General features: G+C 36.1%; 1 protein-coding gene across 25 annotated transcripts in view; it reads left to right on the forward strand.

Moving 5' to 3' along the window:
* HMCN1 (hemicentin 1) overlaps window positions 1–18,324 on the forward strand; it is a 703,321-nt gene that overhangs the window by 515,538 nt on the left and 169,459 nt on the right. For all 25 annotated transcript variants that reach the window (XM_053209695.1, XM_053209701.1, XM_053209691.1 and 22 more), the window contains one exon: window positions 10,737–10,860. In XM_053209695.1, the coding sequence (XP_053065670.1) occupies window positions 10,737–10,860 (124 nt within the window). The remainder of the gene's footprint in view (window positions 1–10,736; window positions 10,861–18,324) is intronic.

Here is an 18,324-nt window from a genome sequence, read left to right on the forward strand (position 1 = left end):
TCAGGCATTTAAGCCCTTGGGACCTGTACTGGAGAGATGAGCCATAAAACATCTGGCTTTGAAAACCATTGGACCTTACATCCGAGAGACCCCAAGGACTGTAGGGATCTGAGATACCTCATGACTCACATGCACACTTACCTGCCCTGGGACCTAGTGTAAAAGTTTAAAAAGTACCTAGACTCTATGTGAAGGATATTCACTTGCTAATTTCTTTTTAAACGTTAATTTTATTTTGAGGCAAAGGGAGGGGCAGATAGATAGAGACAGAGAATCTCAAGCAGGCTCCACGCTGTCAGAGCAGAGCCTGATGCAGGGCTCTGTCTCTTGAACCATGGGATCATGACCTGAGCGGAAATGAAGAGTCAGATGCTTAACCCACTGAGCCCCCCAGGCACCCCTTTATTTGCTAATTTTAAAGCATCTGCCAGAGGGGCAGGGACCAGTAGGGACTTTCTCCAGGGACAGAGGTCCTGGGAGGCACCAGTTTTGCATTCTTCCTCTACCTTGCTAGCAAAAGCAGATATGCACAGACACAGCAATCTCCCACTGCCTTGCTGCAGTGGAACGTGTGCTCTGCCCCCAGCACTCTTTCCATGCCTTGCTAAAGCTGCAGGCATGCCCCACCTCAAGTTCTCTCCCACTGCCTCACTAAAGTTGACAGGCAAGCACAGTCCACACAGGAGATACCCCTTCCTGGACCTAGTGGCCAGAGGAGCTTGTGTGCCAGGGCCTATGGGACTGTAACAATAACCAGAAAAACAGTTCTTGGCAGGCTACCCCACCCAAGGCATTGCACAGACAGTAAACTGGAATATACTCCTAGTCTGCTGGTGAAAAAGGCCCACCACTGGTCCTCGAGCTTCAACCTGAGGGATGGGCTTCAGGTTTGCCATCCATGTAGAGACTCTGAAGGCATTCCCAGGGAACATAGGCAGGGAGACACCACCTATGTGTCCTCCCTTGGCCTTGCTATATATAGCTCACTCCCAGAAAGAAGCATATACTCACATCTGAAGCCCCAAATTTTGTAATTTGTCACCCGGGGACACCTCCAGATCCCCTGGTCTTAAGGCCAGCAGGGATTACAATTGCAGTGCCATTTGTATACTTTAAAAGCTGCTGCCTGAGGATCTGGCTTCCAGTCAGCCTGAAGCCAGGTACTGACTAAGATCTCTCTCTCTCTCTCTCTCTCTGGAGCACTGACAGGTCTTGAAACACTCTTAACAACTGAGACCTATCAGGAGTAAATCAGGCTACTTAGTCACAAAGTGTGAGAGACAACCAAGAGCTAAGGCAAGGTTGAATGATGAGGTTAATCTAGACAAGGCCACTCTTTTAACAGTGGGAAGATAGCTGTTTTGCCTAATACATAGAAATTAACACAGAGACTCAAGCAAAATGAGGAAATGGAAGAGTGTGTCTCAAAAGGAAGAACAAAACAAAACCTCAGGAAAAAAAAAAAGGATCTTAATGAAATGGAGGTATGTAATCTACCTGATGAAGAGTTCAAAGTAATAGTCACAAAGATGCTTACTGAACTCAGGAGAAGAATGGATGAACACAGTGAGAACTTCAACAAAACATAGGAAATATAAGAAAGTACCAAATAGAAGACACAGAGCTGAAAAATAATAATTGAACTGAAAAATACACTAGGGGGGTTCAACAGCTGCTTAGATGAAGCAGAGGGACAAATCAGTGAGCTGGAAGACAGGGCAGTGGGATTCACCCAAACAGAAAAGCAAAAAGAAAAAAGAATTTCTAAGAAATGAAGATAGCTAAAGGGACTATGGGGCAACATCGAATGAAATAGCATTCACATTACATGGGCTTCAGAAGGGGAAAAGAGAGAGAAAGGGGGCACATTTCACGAAGTAATGGATGAAAACCTCTCTAAGCTGGGGAAGAAAACAGACATCCAGGTCCAGGAAGCACAGAGAGTTCTAAATAAGATGAATTGAAAGAGATCCACATGAAGAGACATTATAATTAAAATGTAAAAAGTTAAAGATAAAAAGAAAACCTTAAAAATAGCAAGAAAAAAGCAATTTGTTAGGTACAATGGACCTGCCCCACCTGCCCCCCCCCCTTCCCCTATAAGACTATGATTTTTCAGCAGAAACCTTGCAGGCTAGAAGGGAGTGGTGTGATATATTCAAAGTGCTGAAAGGAAAAAAACTTGCCCTCAAGAATACACTACCCAGTATATTATTATTCAGCATTGAAGGAGAGTAAAGAGATTTTTAACAAGCAAGAGGTAAAAGAATTTATCACACTAAAGTGGCCCTTCCAAAAAAGAAAAAAAAAATGTTAAAGGGACTTTAAGCTGGAAAGAAAAAGCACTAACTAGTAATAAGAAAACATGCAAAAGTAAAAATGCCACTGGTAAACTAAATATATAGTAAAGGTAGTGGGTTAATTACTTATAGGGCCAGTATTAAGATTAAAAAACAAAAGTAAAATTAACTGTAACCACAACAAACAGTTACAGGAGACACAAAATAAAAGGATGTAAAATGTGACATCAAAAACATAAAACACTTGGGGGGATGTAGATATTAAAATTTTAGAATGCATTCAAACTTAAGTTGCCATCAATTTATTTTTTTTTAATGTTTACTTGTTTATTTTGAGAAAGATAGAAACAGCACAAACTGGGGAGGGGCAGAGAGAGAGAGGGAGACAAAATCCCAAGCAGCCTTTGTGCCGTCAGCACAGAGACCGACACAGGGCTCAGTCTCAAAAAGTGTGAGATCGGGACCTAAACCGAAACCAAGAGTCAGATGCTTAACTGTCTGAGCCAGCCAGGTGCCCCAGCTATCAATTTAAAATAGACTATTGTATAATAGGTTGTTATACGTGAGCCTCATGGTAATTACAAAGCAAAAATTTATAGTAGGTACACAAAAGATAATAAGTAAGTAATCTAAACATAACACTAAACAAAGTTATCAAACCACAAGGGAAGAAAGCAAGAGAAGAGGAAAGAACAGAGAGGAACTACAAAAACAGCCAGAAAGCAATTAACAACTTGGCAATAAGTACATTCCTATCAACAATTTATTGGGTGGGGGTGGGGAAGGGACAGGTTGTTTCCTTGTTTTAAAAAATTAAAATTACTTTTTTGTTGAAGTTGATATAAAATGTTACATTAGTTTCAGATGTACAACATAGTTGAACACTATAGTGATTAAAAAATTCTGTACATTATACTATGTTCACCACAAGTGTAGCAATCATCTGTCACCATACAATGCTATTATAATGCCATTGGCTATATTCCCTATTCAATAATTACTTTAAATGTAAATGGACTAAATTCTCCAATCAAAAATATACAGTGTCTAAATGGATTTAAAAAAAAAAACAAGATTCATCTATATGCTGCCTACAAAAGACTTAGTTCAGATGTAAGGACACAAACAAACTGAAAGTGAAGAGATGGTAAAACATATTACATGCAAATGGAAATGATAACTAGGCTGGTAAAGTTATACTTGTATCAGACAAAATAGACTTTAAAGCAAAAACTATTAAAAAAAGAGACAAAGGACATTACATAATGATAAAGGCCATTACATAATCATTTCATAATGATCCAGCAAGAAGGTGTAACATTTATAAATACATATATACCCAACATAGAAGCACAAAAGTATACAAAGAAAATATTAAGAGACCTACACAGAGAGATTAACAGCAATACAATAATAAGGGACTTTAATATCCCACTTAAATCAGTGAATAGATCATCCAGAAAAAAGGCAATAAAGAAATATCAGTATTAAGCAACACATTAGATCAGGTTCACTTAATAAATATGTACAGAATATTCTATCCTAAATCAGCAGAATACACATTCTTCTTAAATGCATATGAAACATTCTCCAGGATAGATCACTTGTTAGGTCACAAAACAAATGTCAATAAATTTAAGAAGATTGAAATCATATCAAGAATAGTTTCTGACCACAATGGTATGAAGCTAGAAAAATAATTACGAGAAAAATACAGGAAAAATAATAAATATGTGGATATTAAGCAACATGAACAATAATTTCATCAACAAAATATCAAAGGGGAAATTAAAAAATAAAATACCTAAGACAAATGAAAATCGAAATACAATGTACCAAAATCAATAGGCTCCAGCAAAAGCCATTCTAAGAGGGGAGTTTATAGAGATACAGACTTACCTCAAGAAACAAGAAAAATCTCAAATAAGAAATCTAACTTTTCACTTAAAGGAACTAGAAAAAGAACAAACAAAGCCTAACATTAGTTGAAGGAAGGAAATAATAGATCAGAGCAGAAATAAGTGAAATGGGACAAAAAAGAAAAAAAGAGACTAATGAAATTAAGAGATAGTTCTTTGAAAAGATAAACAAAGCTGACAAAATTAGCTAGATTCACCAAAAACAGTACAGAAATGGTTCAAATAAATAAAATCAGAGGTAAAAAAGGAGAGTGTACAACTGATACCACAGAAATACAAAGGATCATAACAGGCTACTGTGAACAGTTACATGACCAACAAATTGGACAACCTAGAAGGAAGAATAAATTCCTAGAACATACAATCTTTGAAGACTAAATCAAGAATAGGAAATCTGAATAGACCAATCACTAGTAAAGAGACTGAATCAGTAATCAAAAAAACTATCAGGTCACCTGGGTGGCTCAGTTGGTTAAAGTCGGACTCTTGATTTCAGCTTAGGTCATGCTCTCACGGTTTGTGGGTTCGAGTCCTGCATTAGACTCTGCTCACAGTGCAGAGCCTGCTTGGGATTCTATGTCTCTCTCTCTCTCTCTGTCTCTCCCCAGCTCTCCCCCCGCTCAAAAATAAATAAATAAGCATTAAAAACAAAAACAAAAAAACTATGAACAAACAAAATTCCAGGACCCGATTGCTTCACTGGTGAATTCTAGAAAACATTCAAAGAAGATTTTGTACTTATCCTTCTCTAACTCTTCCAAAAACTTGAAGAAAGGGGAACACTTCCAAATTTATTTTTTGAGGGCAGCTTTACCCTGATACTAAAACTAGACAAGGACACCATATAAACAAAATAAAACAAACAACAAAAAACCCCAATCAACAACAACAAAATTATAGGCTTATGTCCCTAATGAACATAGATGCAAAAATCCTCAACAAAATATTAGCAAACTAAATTCAACAATACATTACAAGGATCATAAACCATAATTAAGTGGAATTTACTCCAGGGATGCAAGGATGTTTCCAACACTCACAAATTAACCAGTGAAATGCACCACATTAACAGATGAAGGATAAAAATCATACGATCATCTCAATAGAAAAATCGTTTAACAAAAGTCAACATCCATTTATGATGAAAACACTCAACAGAATGGGAATAGAGGAAACATACCTGAACATAATTAAGGCCATATATGATAAGCCCACAGCTTATCATGTTCAGTGGTGAAAAACTGAAAGTTTTTTCTCTAAGATCAAGAGCAAGACAAGTATTCCCACTCTCACCGCTTTTATTCAATATAGCATTGGAAGTTCTAGCCAGAACAATTAGTCAAGAAAAAGAAATAAAAGTCATCCAGATTGAAAAGAAAAAGTAAAACTGTCACTATTTGCAGACAATATGATTTTATATATACAAAAAATCCTATAGACTTCACCCAAAAACTGTTAGAACTAATAAATGAAGTCAGTAAAGTTGCAGAATACAAAATCAATATACAAAAATTGGTTGCATTTCTATACACTAACATACTATCAGAAAGATAAATCAAGAAAACAATCCCATTTAAAATTGCATAAAAAAGAATAAAAAGAAATTTTAACAAGGAGGTGAAAGTCCTGTGCACTAGAAAATTATAAGACATTGATGAAAAAAATTGAAGGCACAAACAAATGGAAAAGGTATCCCATGCCCATGAATTGGAATTATTAATCTTGTTATAATGTTCATAATACCAAAGCAACCTATAGATTCAATGCAATTTCTATCAAAAATTCAATAGCATTTTCCACATAAGTAGAACAAACCTAAAATTTGTACGTAACCACAAAAGATCCCAAGTAGCCAAAATGATCTTGAGAAAGAAAAACAAATCTTGAAGCCTCATGCTGTTTTCAAACTATACTACAAAACTATAATAATCAAAAACAGTTTGGTATTGGCATAAAGACAGACACATAAATCAATGGAACAGAATAGAGAGAGAGCCTAGAAATAAACCTACACATATATAATTAATTAATTTATGACAAAGGAGGCAAGAATATACAATGGGGAAAGCATGTTCTCTTCAATAAAGGGCATTGGAAGAACTGGATAGTCACATGCGAAAGAATGAATCCAAAACACTGTCTTACACCATACATAAAAATTAACTCAAAATTGATTAAAAACTTGAATGTAGGTCAAAATGGATGAAGGACCTAAATGTGAGACAGGAAACCATCAAAACCCTAGAGGAGAAAGCAGGAAAAAACCTCTTTGACCTCAGCCACAGCAATTTCTTACTTGACACATCTCCAAAGGTAAGGAAATTAAAAACAAAAATGAACTATTGGGACCTTATCAAGATAAAAAGATTCTGCACTGCAAAGGAAACAATCAACAAAACTAAAAGGCAACCTATGGAATGGGAAAACATATTTGCAAATGACATATTGGATAAAGGGCTAGTATCCAAAATCTACAAAGAACTCACCAAACTCCACACTTGAAAAACAAATAATCCAGTGAAGAAATGGGCAGAAGACATGAATAGACACTTTTCTAAAGAAGACATCCAGATGGCCAACAGATACATGAAAAGATACTCAATGTCACTCCTCATCAGGAAAATACAAATCAAAACTACACTGAGATACCACCTTACACCAATCAGATTGGCTAAAATGAACAAATCAGAGGAGACTATAGATGCTGGAGAGGATGTGGAGAAATGGGAACCCTCTTGCACTGTTGGTGGGAATGCAAACTGGTGCAGCTGCTTTGGAAAACAGTGTGGAGGTTCCTCAAAAAATTAAAAATAGATCTACCCTATGACCCAGGAATAGCACTGCTAGGAATTTACCCAAGGGATACAGGAGTACTGATGCATAGGGGCACTTGTACCCCAATGTTTATAGCAGCACTCTCAACAATAGCTAAATTATGGAAAGAGCCTAAATGTCCATCAACTGACAAATGGATAAAGAAGCTGTAGTTTATATATACAATGGAATACTACTTGGCAATGAGAAAGAATGAAATCTGGCCATTTGTGGATGGAACTGGAGGGTATTATGCTACGTGAAGTAAGTCAGCAGAGAAAGACAGATACTATGTTTTCACTCATATGTGGACCCTGAGAAACTTAACAGAAGACCATGGGGGAAGGAAATGGGGGAAAAAAGTTACAGAGAGAGAAGGAGGCAAACCATAAGAGACTCCTAAATACTGAGAACAAACTGAGGGTTGATGGGGGGATGGGGGAGAAGGGAAAGTGGGTGATGGGCATTGTTGAGGGCACTTGTTGGGATGAGCACTGGGTGTTGTATGGAAACCAATTTGACAATAAGTTATATTTAATATAGAAAAAAACTTGAATGTAGGACCTGAAACCACAAAACTCCTAGAAGAAAACATAGGTAATAAGCTTCCTGACAAGAGTCTTGGCATCAAGTTTTTAGATATGACTCCAAAATCAAAGACAGCAAAAGCAAAACTAAACAAGTGGGATCAATCTACATCAATCTAAAAAGCTTCTTCACAGGAAAGGAAACCACCAACAAAATTAAAAGGCAGCCTATTAAATGAGAGAAAAAAATGTAAATCATATATCTGGTAAGGGATTAATTTCCAATGTATATAAAGAAGTCAATATAATAGTAAAAAAAAAAGCAATCTGTTTTAAAAATGGGCATAAGATATAAATAGTTTTCCAAAGACGTATAGATGTCCAACAGGCACATGACAAAATGTTTAACATCAGTGATTATCAGGGAAATTCAAATCAAAACCATGAGATATCACCTCACACCTGTTTGAAGGCTATCAACAAGTGTTGGTGAGGATGTGGAGAAAAGGGAACACTTTTGCATTGTTAGTGGGAATGTATACTAGTGCAGCCACTATGAAAACAGTAGGGAGAGTCCTCAAAAAATAAAAAATAGAGTTACCACACGATTCAGCAATTCCACTTCTGGGTATTTATCCAGAGAATACAAAAACACTAACTCAAAAAGATATATGCACCCATGTGTTCATTGCAGCAGCATCTACAATAATCAGGACATGGAAACAACCAAAGTGTTCATCAGTAGATGAATGGATAAAGAGGATGTGATAGAGATAGAGATAGATACACAATGGAATACTACTCAATCATAAAAAAAAAATGAAGTCTTGCCATTTGTGTCAACCCAGATGGACCTTGAGGGCATTATATGTGGAATCTAAAAAACGAAAGAGACAAAACAAAGCTCATAGATACACATAGAACAGATTGGTGGTTGCCATAGAGGAAGGGGGTTGAGAGGTGGACAAAATAGGTGAAGGTGGTCAAGGTGAAGGTGGTACAAAGTCCCAGATATTAAGTAAATAATTCATGGGGATGTGATTACAACATAGTGACTATACTCAATAATATTGTATTGCATTGTGGAAAGTTAACAAGAGAGTAAATCTTAAAATTCTCATCACAAGAAAAGCAATTTGTAACTTTGTATGATGACAAGACTTGTGATCATTTTACGACGTATACAGATATATGAATTATTATGTTGTACATGTGAAACTACAATTACATGCCAATTTTACTGCAAAAAATAAATTTAAAAAGATAAAGAGTAGACGTGTGGATATCAATTAGGACTTTCTCATCTAGGAGAGAGAGAAGATTGAAATTTGAACTCACATTCTGACCATGAAGAAGATGTCATTATGACTCAGTGAAAAATTGCGCATGAAAGTTGAGGTAGTGGGAAATATCAAGGAAAACATGGAGAATCTAACTACACAAATACATAGATTATGATGCATCCAGTATGATAGACTTTGGAGGACATCCCATTTCGGGAAAAAAACTGTATTTCAGTTTTAGACTTTTGGAGGTTAAGTTGACTTTGAAATAAAGTGGAGATCAGGTAGACCACGGAATGTATGCTCCTGGAGCTCATAGGAGAGCTCTAGCTGGAGATACTGACAAATAATGATATTTGAAACCATGGACGTGAATGAGTTTATCTAAGGGGAGAGTAAAGAGTAAGAAAAAATGGAAGAGAACTGACCTAGTTCAGACTCTTAAAAAATTATGACATTTAAAGGCCATGTGCAGAAGTCTAGAAGTGACTATTAATGTATGAATGTGCTGCTTAATGTGTTTAGTACAGTATGGTTGGAGAATGGGTCAAGTGGGAGTTTACATGGGAGTGTATGGAGAGCAGATCATTTGGGTTCAAAATGTGGGAAGCCTGGAAGGCTATGTATGCCAAGTTCGGATTTCATGCTAGGAAAGTGGGGAGCTGTGAGTGAGCTTTGAAGGGGAACTGGTAAAAGTTTCAAATTTGCATTTTAGGCAAATTATTCTGGCAGTGATATATAAGATAGATTAACAGTTTGGGAGGTTGGAGACACTGGAATATAAATTAAGAAACTATTATAATCCCACAGTGGTTGTGAGAATGGAAAATAGGGGATCTGAAAAATATAGAGTAGTATACTTAATAGGAGAGTCAAATTGGGCTCTGAAATCAAGATGACTTGGAGAATAGTGGTGCTATTAAACAAGATTGGAAACATGCAATGAAAAGTAGGTCTGGAGATACAAGGAAACAGTTATTGGATATGTTAAATTTCATGTGCTAACCCATCCAGCAGATAGCTGGAACAGGGAGTGTGGAGCTCAGGAGAGAAATTGAGGCCAGTACTATAAATTTAAGAGTCTGCACAGGATTCTTTGCTGAAGACATGAATTTGGATGAAAACTATCAGAAAGCTGAGCTTTATTTTTATGGGGCAGGAGGAGGAAGTAGACAGATTGAGAACTGAGGACATTTTGTATCTTCAACAACCAGAGAGTAGAGTGATTCAGGAGTAGGTGGTCAATAATGCCAAATGCCGTAGATGGGGGAAGAGAAAATGAGCTTACTACGTATGCTGTTGGATCTTGTGCTTAGAAGTTACTGATAACCTTTGAATAATCAGTTTCAAAGAATAACCCTTAAACTACCAGTTCCAAAATGGTGGAGGCTAGTTGCAATAGGTTTAAAAGAGAAATGAGGAAAAACAGTCAGGAAGAAATATATCTGCATTTCCATTACTCATATTTTGTAATTTTTATTGTTTTTCTGGCCCCGGTGACCATTTAATCAAAAAAGATTGTTGTTTTAAAACTATTTATGAAGTGTTATATAAATGTGACTGTGTTTTTTTTTAAGTAGCTTAAATTTTTATCACATACCTCATAGTTCAGTGCTAAAGTCTTTTGTTCAGTGAAGTTTTATGACTATACCAGCAGGCTGGTCTTAGGTTATTTTATTTTGTGTTTTCTAAAGAATAAAAAAAGTTTCCAATCGCATCAGTCTATTTTTTGTATGATGAAGCGATCTGGCTCTAATCTATCTAGATAATTAAGATATTGGCATAAAACTATAATTAGCTATTATAAATTTAAATGAGTTTGTCTACCTAAGCAAATGTTTTACAGTCCAATATAAAGTACAAAGTGCTGCCATGCTTTCTGTTCCCAATTAGATACAGTCTTCCGGTCGAGTTTTACAAATTGCCAGAGCCCTGATGGAAGATGCTGGCAGATACACATGTGTGGCCACCAATGCGGCTGGAGAAGCACAACAGCACCTTCAGCTACATGTGCATGGTAATGTCATTTCCATGTCTTAACAAAAGAATATTTCTATGACTTTTTCTTTTAACATGATGACTCATTTTTACTGAATTACAGTATAAAAGAAACAAGTGTTTATTTTAGTCTATATTTAAAAACTAGGTTTTTTTACATTATTGTAATTATAATTGCTCATATTAAGATACTCCGTTTGTCAGGTATCAGCTAAAAAATTTTTTTAACATTTATTCATTTTGGAAAGACAGACAGAGCATGAGTGGGGCAGGGGCAGAGAAAGAGGGAGACAGAATCAGAAGCAGGCTCCAGGCTCTGAGCGGTCAACATGGAGCCCGACACGTGGCTTGAACTCATGAACTGTGAGATCATGACCTGAGCCAAAGTCAGATGCTTAACCAACTGAGCCCCCAGGCGCCCCTGTCACGGTATCAGTTAAGATATTCAGGTTGTCAAATAGGATGTGCTAGAGTTCATAAATAAATATCCTACTCTGTGTTTTTAATTATTTGAACTCTGTTAACTAATAACGTTGTACACATAACTTTTATCGTAAAGACAGAGATGCAGGATTGTGCCTTAGTATTTTCTGTGATTTTCTTTCCTGCCTATAAGAGGGATTTTGTAAGTAGAAGGTAGCCTTGACTGAGGATCTTCTCTCATGTTTTTGAAAAAGTCTGGGTGGCCATGGAATACCCTCTGAATATTATAGCTAAACAATAAACTTGAAAGAATAGTTGACCTTGAATGTGAGACTTCAGATCTCTGGAGTCTCATCAGAAAAGGTCAAGAATTGTAGTTTTGAACTTTCCTAATTCAGCTAAATATATTTGCAGAGAGCTCTCCAAGATCTCCATTTATACTTTATTCACTTTCTCTAGTCTGTGTGATTGTTTGTTAAATCCTTTATTCATTCATTTCATTCATTCATTCATTCATTCATTCATTCATTCATTCATATATTCACTCTGCATTTACTGAGCAATTAAACTGAGAAGGATGCCCTAGCATCTAGCTTGATTCCAGGTACATTTTTAGTAGGCAGTCAATAAATACTTAAGAAATGAAAAAGTAAATAGTAAGTGAATGAAAAAAATTTTAATTGGACACTGAATTCTTCTAATCTGCTTTACATATTTTATTTAAATCAATCAGTTAAAAGATTCAGATCATCAGTTCCCTAAATGTTTCTAATAAACCCATTTATTTTCCCCCTTTCCCTAAATACGATCACCTAACTTATGGATGTCATACCCACAGACTATGTTCCTTAACAAGGCCTTTATTTCTTCACTTAGCAATTAACTTAAAGACCAATATCTAACTATAACGATCTTGGAATTGGTTTGCCATGCTTAAGAGTTTGGGAACAGGCTGACCCTGCTCTCCCTTAAGTTGCCTCGCATTTACCTCGTTCCCCGCAAGGGCTTTGTCTCTTCCTAGTGCTCTACATCAGCTGTCTCCAGCACATACTGAAACTTCCACCTCCATCTAAGAGTGTGGTGTGGGCGGCCTTGCTCTCCTTTCCCCATTTTCGTACCCTCAGACTCCTCCTCTCCTCTTCCTACAAGCTGTTTATCTTCTCCCTTCCAGCAGTTTCTGTCTTTGTCTCCATTGTTGCCTAAAAGGAAATAGTTAGGTGGGCTAGCATGATGTGTTGGCAATTACCTCAGGCACTGGAGTCAGGCCAATTGTGGCTTAAAGTCTATACCAACCATGATCTATGTAACCTTGAGCAAACCATTTAATTTCTCAGAGTATCTGACTTGCAGAGTGCTTTTGAGGTTTTGAGGCATTAGATGCAAAATACCTCCCACTTTTACTCTCTTGGGTGTTATCAAAAAGAAAGATGTTTTTGTTCTCTAGATTAAAATACTTAAATGAAGAATAGAAGAATAGAGAGCTGGGAAAAACAAAACTTCAGCGTTCGGGGCTCCCAAACTTTAATGTTTGTAAAAATCATATGTATTGCGTGTTAAAAATACAGCTTCCTGGGCCCAGTTTCAGATGTTCCCAAACAACATCTCTGATGCAAGTGGTCTGTATGCCATTACCCAGAGAAACATTGGCCCAGACTCTAAAAACTTGCTTAGAGATTTACTAATGTAGTCAAGAATAATTGAAAACCAGAGTTCATGAAAGAAATCAAGGATTCCATAAAATATAAAGCAACAACAGAAAGAAAAACATCAATATGTAAGAAAACATAAGTATATAAACCTACAGTCTGAATATGGTAACAAAATATATGTTAGCAAGGATTGCAATTAGGGTACATGCATGCATGGAAAATCATCAGGCATAGGGGCAGCAAGCTGGAAGACATCTGAGTTACTGTGAGAAGAAAAAGAAACAGAAGGTTAGTCATTGTAAGTATGTATTAAAAGCTACCAAGCTGGATGGAGCATACAAAACAATCTTTTTGATACAAATCACAAATGGAATAGAGGTAAGATACAGTTCATCGATCTGAAAAGGAGAATAAATGATGAAGTGGACTTCTAATCTAATATTGATTGCGATCCACCTGGCAGGAAGTAGTTAGTTACTGTCCAGAAATCAGGACAGAAAGCTGACATATCATCTTGGTACTCTTGACAGCGATGTCCCATTGGATGCAAAGGACTCCAAACTTGATTCTGTCCTCTTCAATACTTGTATTAATAACTTCAGTGAGGGTGGGAGATGTTAACAAAAAGTGTAGGAATTTCTAAAGGATTAGTTGGCCATAGATTTGAAAAATATCTCAGAAGTTAAAATAGCAAGTTAATCTGATGTGAAAAACTACATACAAATAAGGTGGGAGAAGAGTGGCTTACAGACTCCACACATTGAAATACTGGAGATATCAATGGCTTTCCATAATTAATGTAGACATGCTTATTCAATTTCATAATAAAGTTAATAATCTTAGAAGTCAGTACTAGAAACAGCATGAACAAGAAAGGAAATCGCCCTATTATACTCTTGCCCTCTGAATGCTTCTGAAGTATTATATCTAATCCTGGTGCTATATATTAAGAGGGACATTGAAAAAATCTATAGAGAAGCAACTATCATTTAATTTAGTATTTTAATTGATTGATTTAACCAGTCTTATAGTTGCTTTCTAAGTGAGCATTTGTTTTAGTCCTAATCTTTATGGGGTAACACATTCAGTGAATGAGCATTTACTGTAATTGTCATCCAAAAGTACTCAACCCTAAGAACCTCAGCATTCCAACTGTTTAATATTTTCCTTTCTTATAAAAAAGATTGTAGATTCCTTCATTCTCCTCAAGCATGGGAAAACATGTTTTCAAAAGGTGAAGTAAGGGTGGATGGTCTCCTGGACTAGAAGATTATGTCATGATCATGAGGAATATTCTTGTGATCCCCTAGGTTTCTTAGGGGGAGTTATGTCTTTTATAGAAGGCAGAGACTCTCAGTAGGTGGTCCTTTTTGATCATCAAAGTTTCATAATTCTGAAAGTTCTAATTCTCTAGACCAAACTATGAAATTTTATCTAAACCTCAGATATTTGCCAAGTGAGACAGATGTTTCCACAAACAGATGATTTCTTGGGGTCTGATGGCTCAGGCATTCATTACATCTGTACTTAATTATATCCTAGGAAAGATTAACCAAGGTGAAGCACCCAGAAGTGGCATGTTATGGTTAACAGCATGGGTTTTTAATTTGTGTCCCTCTACTGCCAAGTAATATCATGAGGACAGTAGGCTTAGATGTTAAGTTTTTAGATCTGTTTTCTCATCTGTAAAATGGAAACAATAATGATAGTGTAATTGGGGAGGTTGTTACGAGGATTAAATGAAAGCCTGCATGTGCTTACAACTACAAGCTTACCCTGGTGCCTGGTTTCTAATTATTATCTGTAAATAGCAACTTACCAACTGTTTTGGCCAAATGCATATTTGGCTTTTGGCCCTTCTCACAGCACCAACATTTCAACAAATATATCTGAAGTTCCACTGCCTTTACTGTTGGCCAGGAACCATCCTGGGTCTGTATTAGCTGTCTGGTGAAAACATTAGTAGAGCACCCATTAATTTAATTTTATTATTTTAAAGTATTTGCTTGGCTAACATCTGCTAACACCCACTTAAAAAAGTTTCCTCTATCATTTCTGTGTTTTGGTTAATAGCTCACTTGTGACCTAAAGGAGACTTGGGAATGTTGTGAGGAACTTTTTTTTTCTTTTTTAATGGATAACTTAAGTTTAGCACTCTAGTATTTTCTCAGTATAAATAAATTTATTACTCACTATATCATAATTCTGGTGATTCGGTGGGATTAACTCAGTTTTTTATTAGTTATGTATTAAATTGAATTTAACCAGGATTTGAAAAAGTCAATTCATGCCTGTAATTACAGTCATACGTAAAATCTAGCCCATGATATATTCAGAAGAAGGTATTGTGGGTTTGGCATGATAATGCACACGCAGCTTTTGGAGGAAGGAGAATAGAGAAAAAGTCAACAAGTTGAATGGAATTCAACCTCCTGTTTAGAGTATGCAGACATCTTACCTCCTGCTTGGAGTATACAGACGTCTTACTGTTAACATAACATACTATTTATCTTATGAATTTCTTTTTATTCTTCTAATTTTTTTTACTGTTCATTTATTTTTGAGAGAAAGACCAAGACAGAATGTGAGCGGGGGAGGGGCAGAGAGAGAGGGAGACACAGAATCCCAAGCAGGCTCCAGGCTCTGAGCTGTTAGCACAGAGCCTGACATGGGCGTGAACCCACGAGCTGTGAGATCATGACCTGAGCCCAAGTTGGATCCTCTAACCCACTGAGCCACCCAGGTGCCCCATGAATGTTTCTGTCTAAAACAGTGTTCACCTAAATTCAAAATAGTAAGATGATTCCTTAAATGCTAGAAGGGAATTATGCGTATATCACATCTTCTTTATCCATTTATCCATTGTTGGACACTTAAGATTGTTTCTGTGTTTTGCCTATTGTGAATAATGCTGTAGTGAACATGAAAGTGCAGATATCTCTTTGAGATACTATTTCATTTCCTTCAAATATATACCCAGAAGTGGGATTGCTCAATCATATCGTAGTTCTATTCGTAATTTTTTGAGGAACATCCATACTGGTCTCCAATTGGCTCTACCAATTTCCATTCCCACCAATAGTGTACAAGGGTTTCTTTTCCTCCACATCTTCAACAACACTTATTATCTCTTGATTTTTTATAATAATCATTCTAACACACATGAGGGGATATCTCATTGTGGGTTTGATTTGCATTTCCCTGATGATAAGTGATGTTGAGCACATTTTCATGTACCTATTGGTCACTTCTTAGTCTTCCTTGGAAAAATGTCTTATTTAGGTCCTTTGCCCATTATTTAATTATTTTGGATTTTTTGCTATTGAGTTGTATAAGTTTCTTGCTTGCTGGCTAGCTGGCTGGCTTGCTCCCTTCCCTTTCCCTTTCCCTTTCCCGAGCTAGAGGGAAAGAGAGTGAGCAGGGAAGAGGGAGAGGGGGAAGGAGAATCCTTAGCAGACTCTATGCCCAGCATGGAGCCCAGTGCATGGCTCGATTTCATGACTGCTGAGATTGTGACCTGAGCTAAAATCACGAGACAGACGCTTAACCAACGGAGCCACCCAGGCAACCCATATCAGTTTCTTATGTATTTCAGATATTACTCCCTTTTCAGATATATGGTTTCCAAAAGTTTTCTTGCATTTAGTGCATTGCCTTTTCATTTTGTCGATTTTTTTCTTTGCTGTGCAGATTTTTAGTTGCTATAGTCCCACTTGTTTATTTTGCTTTTGTTGTTTGTACCTTTGGTGTCATATCCAAGAAATCATTGCTAAAGCAAATGTTAAGTACATTTTACCCTATGTTTTCTTCTAGGAGTTTTGTGGTTTCAGGTCTTACATTTATGGCTTTAATCCATTTCAAGTTAATTTTTGAGTACCACACTGTCTTGATTACATTGATTGATTTTCATATGTCAAACCAACCCTGCCTTCCTACTATTAGTCCCTCTTGGTTATGGTGCTTAATCTGTTTTATATGTTGCTGGATTCACCTTACTAGTATTTTGTTGATTATTTTTATGTCTTTATTCATAAAGGATGTTGTTCTGTAGTGTCCTTTTATTCACTTTCTCTGTCTGGTTTTGTTATCATGGTAAAACTGGCCTCTTAGAGTGATTTGAGATGGTTCCCTCTCTGCTCTATTTTGAAAGAGTTTGTGAAGTAATTTTCCTTAAATGTTTGGTTGCAGGACTTTATTACTGATGTAATTTTTAAGTTTTGCACATCTATTCAGATTTTCTACTTTTTCTTGAGCCAGTTTTAGTAATTTGTGACTTTGTAGAAACCGTATATTTCATCTAGATTATCTAATTTGTTGGCACACACTGGTTTATAACATTCCCTTATAGTCCTCTTTAATTCTGTATGGTTGATCCTCTTTCATTTCTAATTGTAGTAATTTCATCTTCTCTCTTTATGTTTTGTCATGGTCAGCCTATCTAAAATTTTGTCCCTATTGTTGATCTTTTCAAAATACCAGGTTTTAGTTTTGTTGATATCTCTTTCATCTTTTTATTGTCGATTTAATTTATTTGTACTCTAATCTTTATTTTTTTTTCCTTCCTTCTGCTTGTTTGGATTACTTTACTCTCTTTTTTCTGGTTTCTTAAGATGGAATATTAAGTTATTGGTTTGAGATTTGTTTGTAATGCAGTTGTTTATGGCTACACATTTTACTCCAAGCATTGCTTTATGTGTATCCCATAAGTTTTGGTATGTTATCTTTTTATTTTCATGTTTTCAGAGTTTTATCAAGTATCCCATATTATTTTTTAATATAATTTATTGACAAATTGGTTTCCATACAACACTCAGTGCTCATCCCAACAAGTGCCCTCCTCAATCCCATATGATTTTTTTGATCACTTAGCTACTTAAGAGTGTGTTGCTTAATTTCCACATATTTGTGAATTTCTTAAGTCTTCTCTTATCATTGATACTTAATTTTGTTCCACTGTGGTTGCAGAACATACTTTGTATGATTTTTTTTCTTCCAAGATTTTATTTAAATCCAAATTAGTTAAAATATAGTGTAGTATTGGTTTCAGGGTACTTTATATGATGTTAAGCCTTTTGAATGTATTGAGACTTGTTTTAAAGTCTAACATAGTCCATCCTTGAGAATGTTACAAATGCATTTAAGAAGAATGTATATTCTGCTGTTATTGCATGGACTGTTCCATGTGTGTTTGTGGTTTATACTGTTGTTCAGGTCTTCCATTACTTGTTAATTTCCTGTTCAGTTGTTCTATCCGTTATTGAAACTGAAATAATGATGTCTTCAATTATTTATTATTGAATTACCTGTTTCTCCTTTTGATTCTAAAAATTTTTCTTCCATGTGTCTTGAGATTCTGTTGTTATATAAATGTATAGTTATAATTGTTATATTTTTTAATGTGTTTAAGACTC

The sequence above is a fragment of the Acinonyx jubatus genome, chromosome E4 (assembly GCF_027475565.1).
Source record: "Acinonyx jubatus isolate Ajub_Pintada_27869175 chromosome E4, VMU_Ajub_asm_v1.0, whole genome shotgun sequence".
Classification (NCBI taxonomy): domain Eukaryota; kingdom Metazoa; phylum Chordata; class Mammalia; order Carnivora; family Felidae; genus Acinonyx; species Acinonyx jubatus.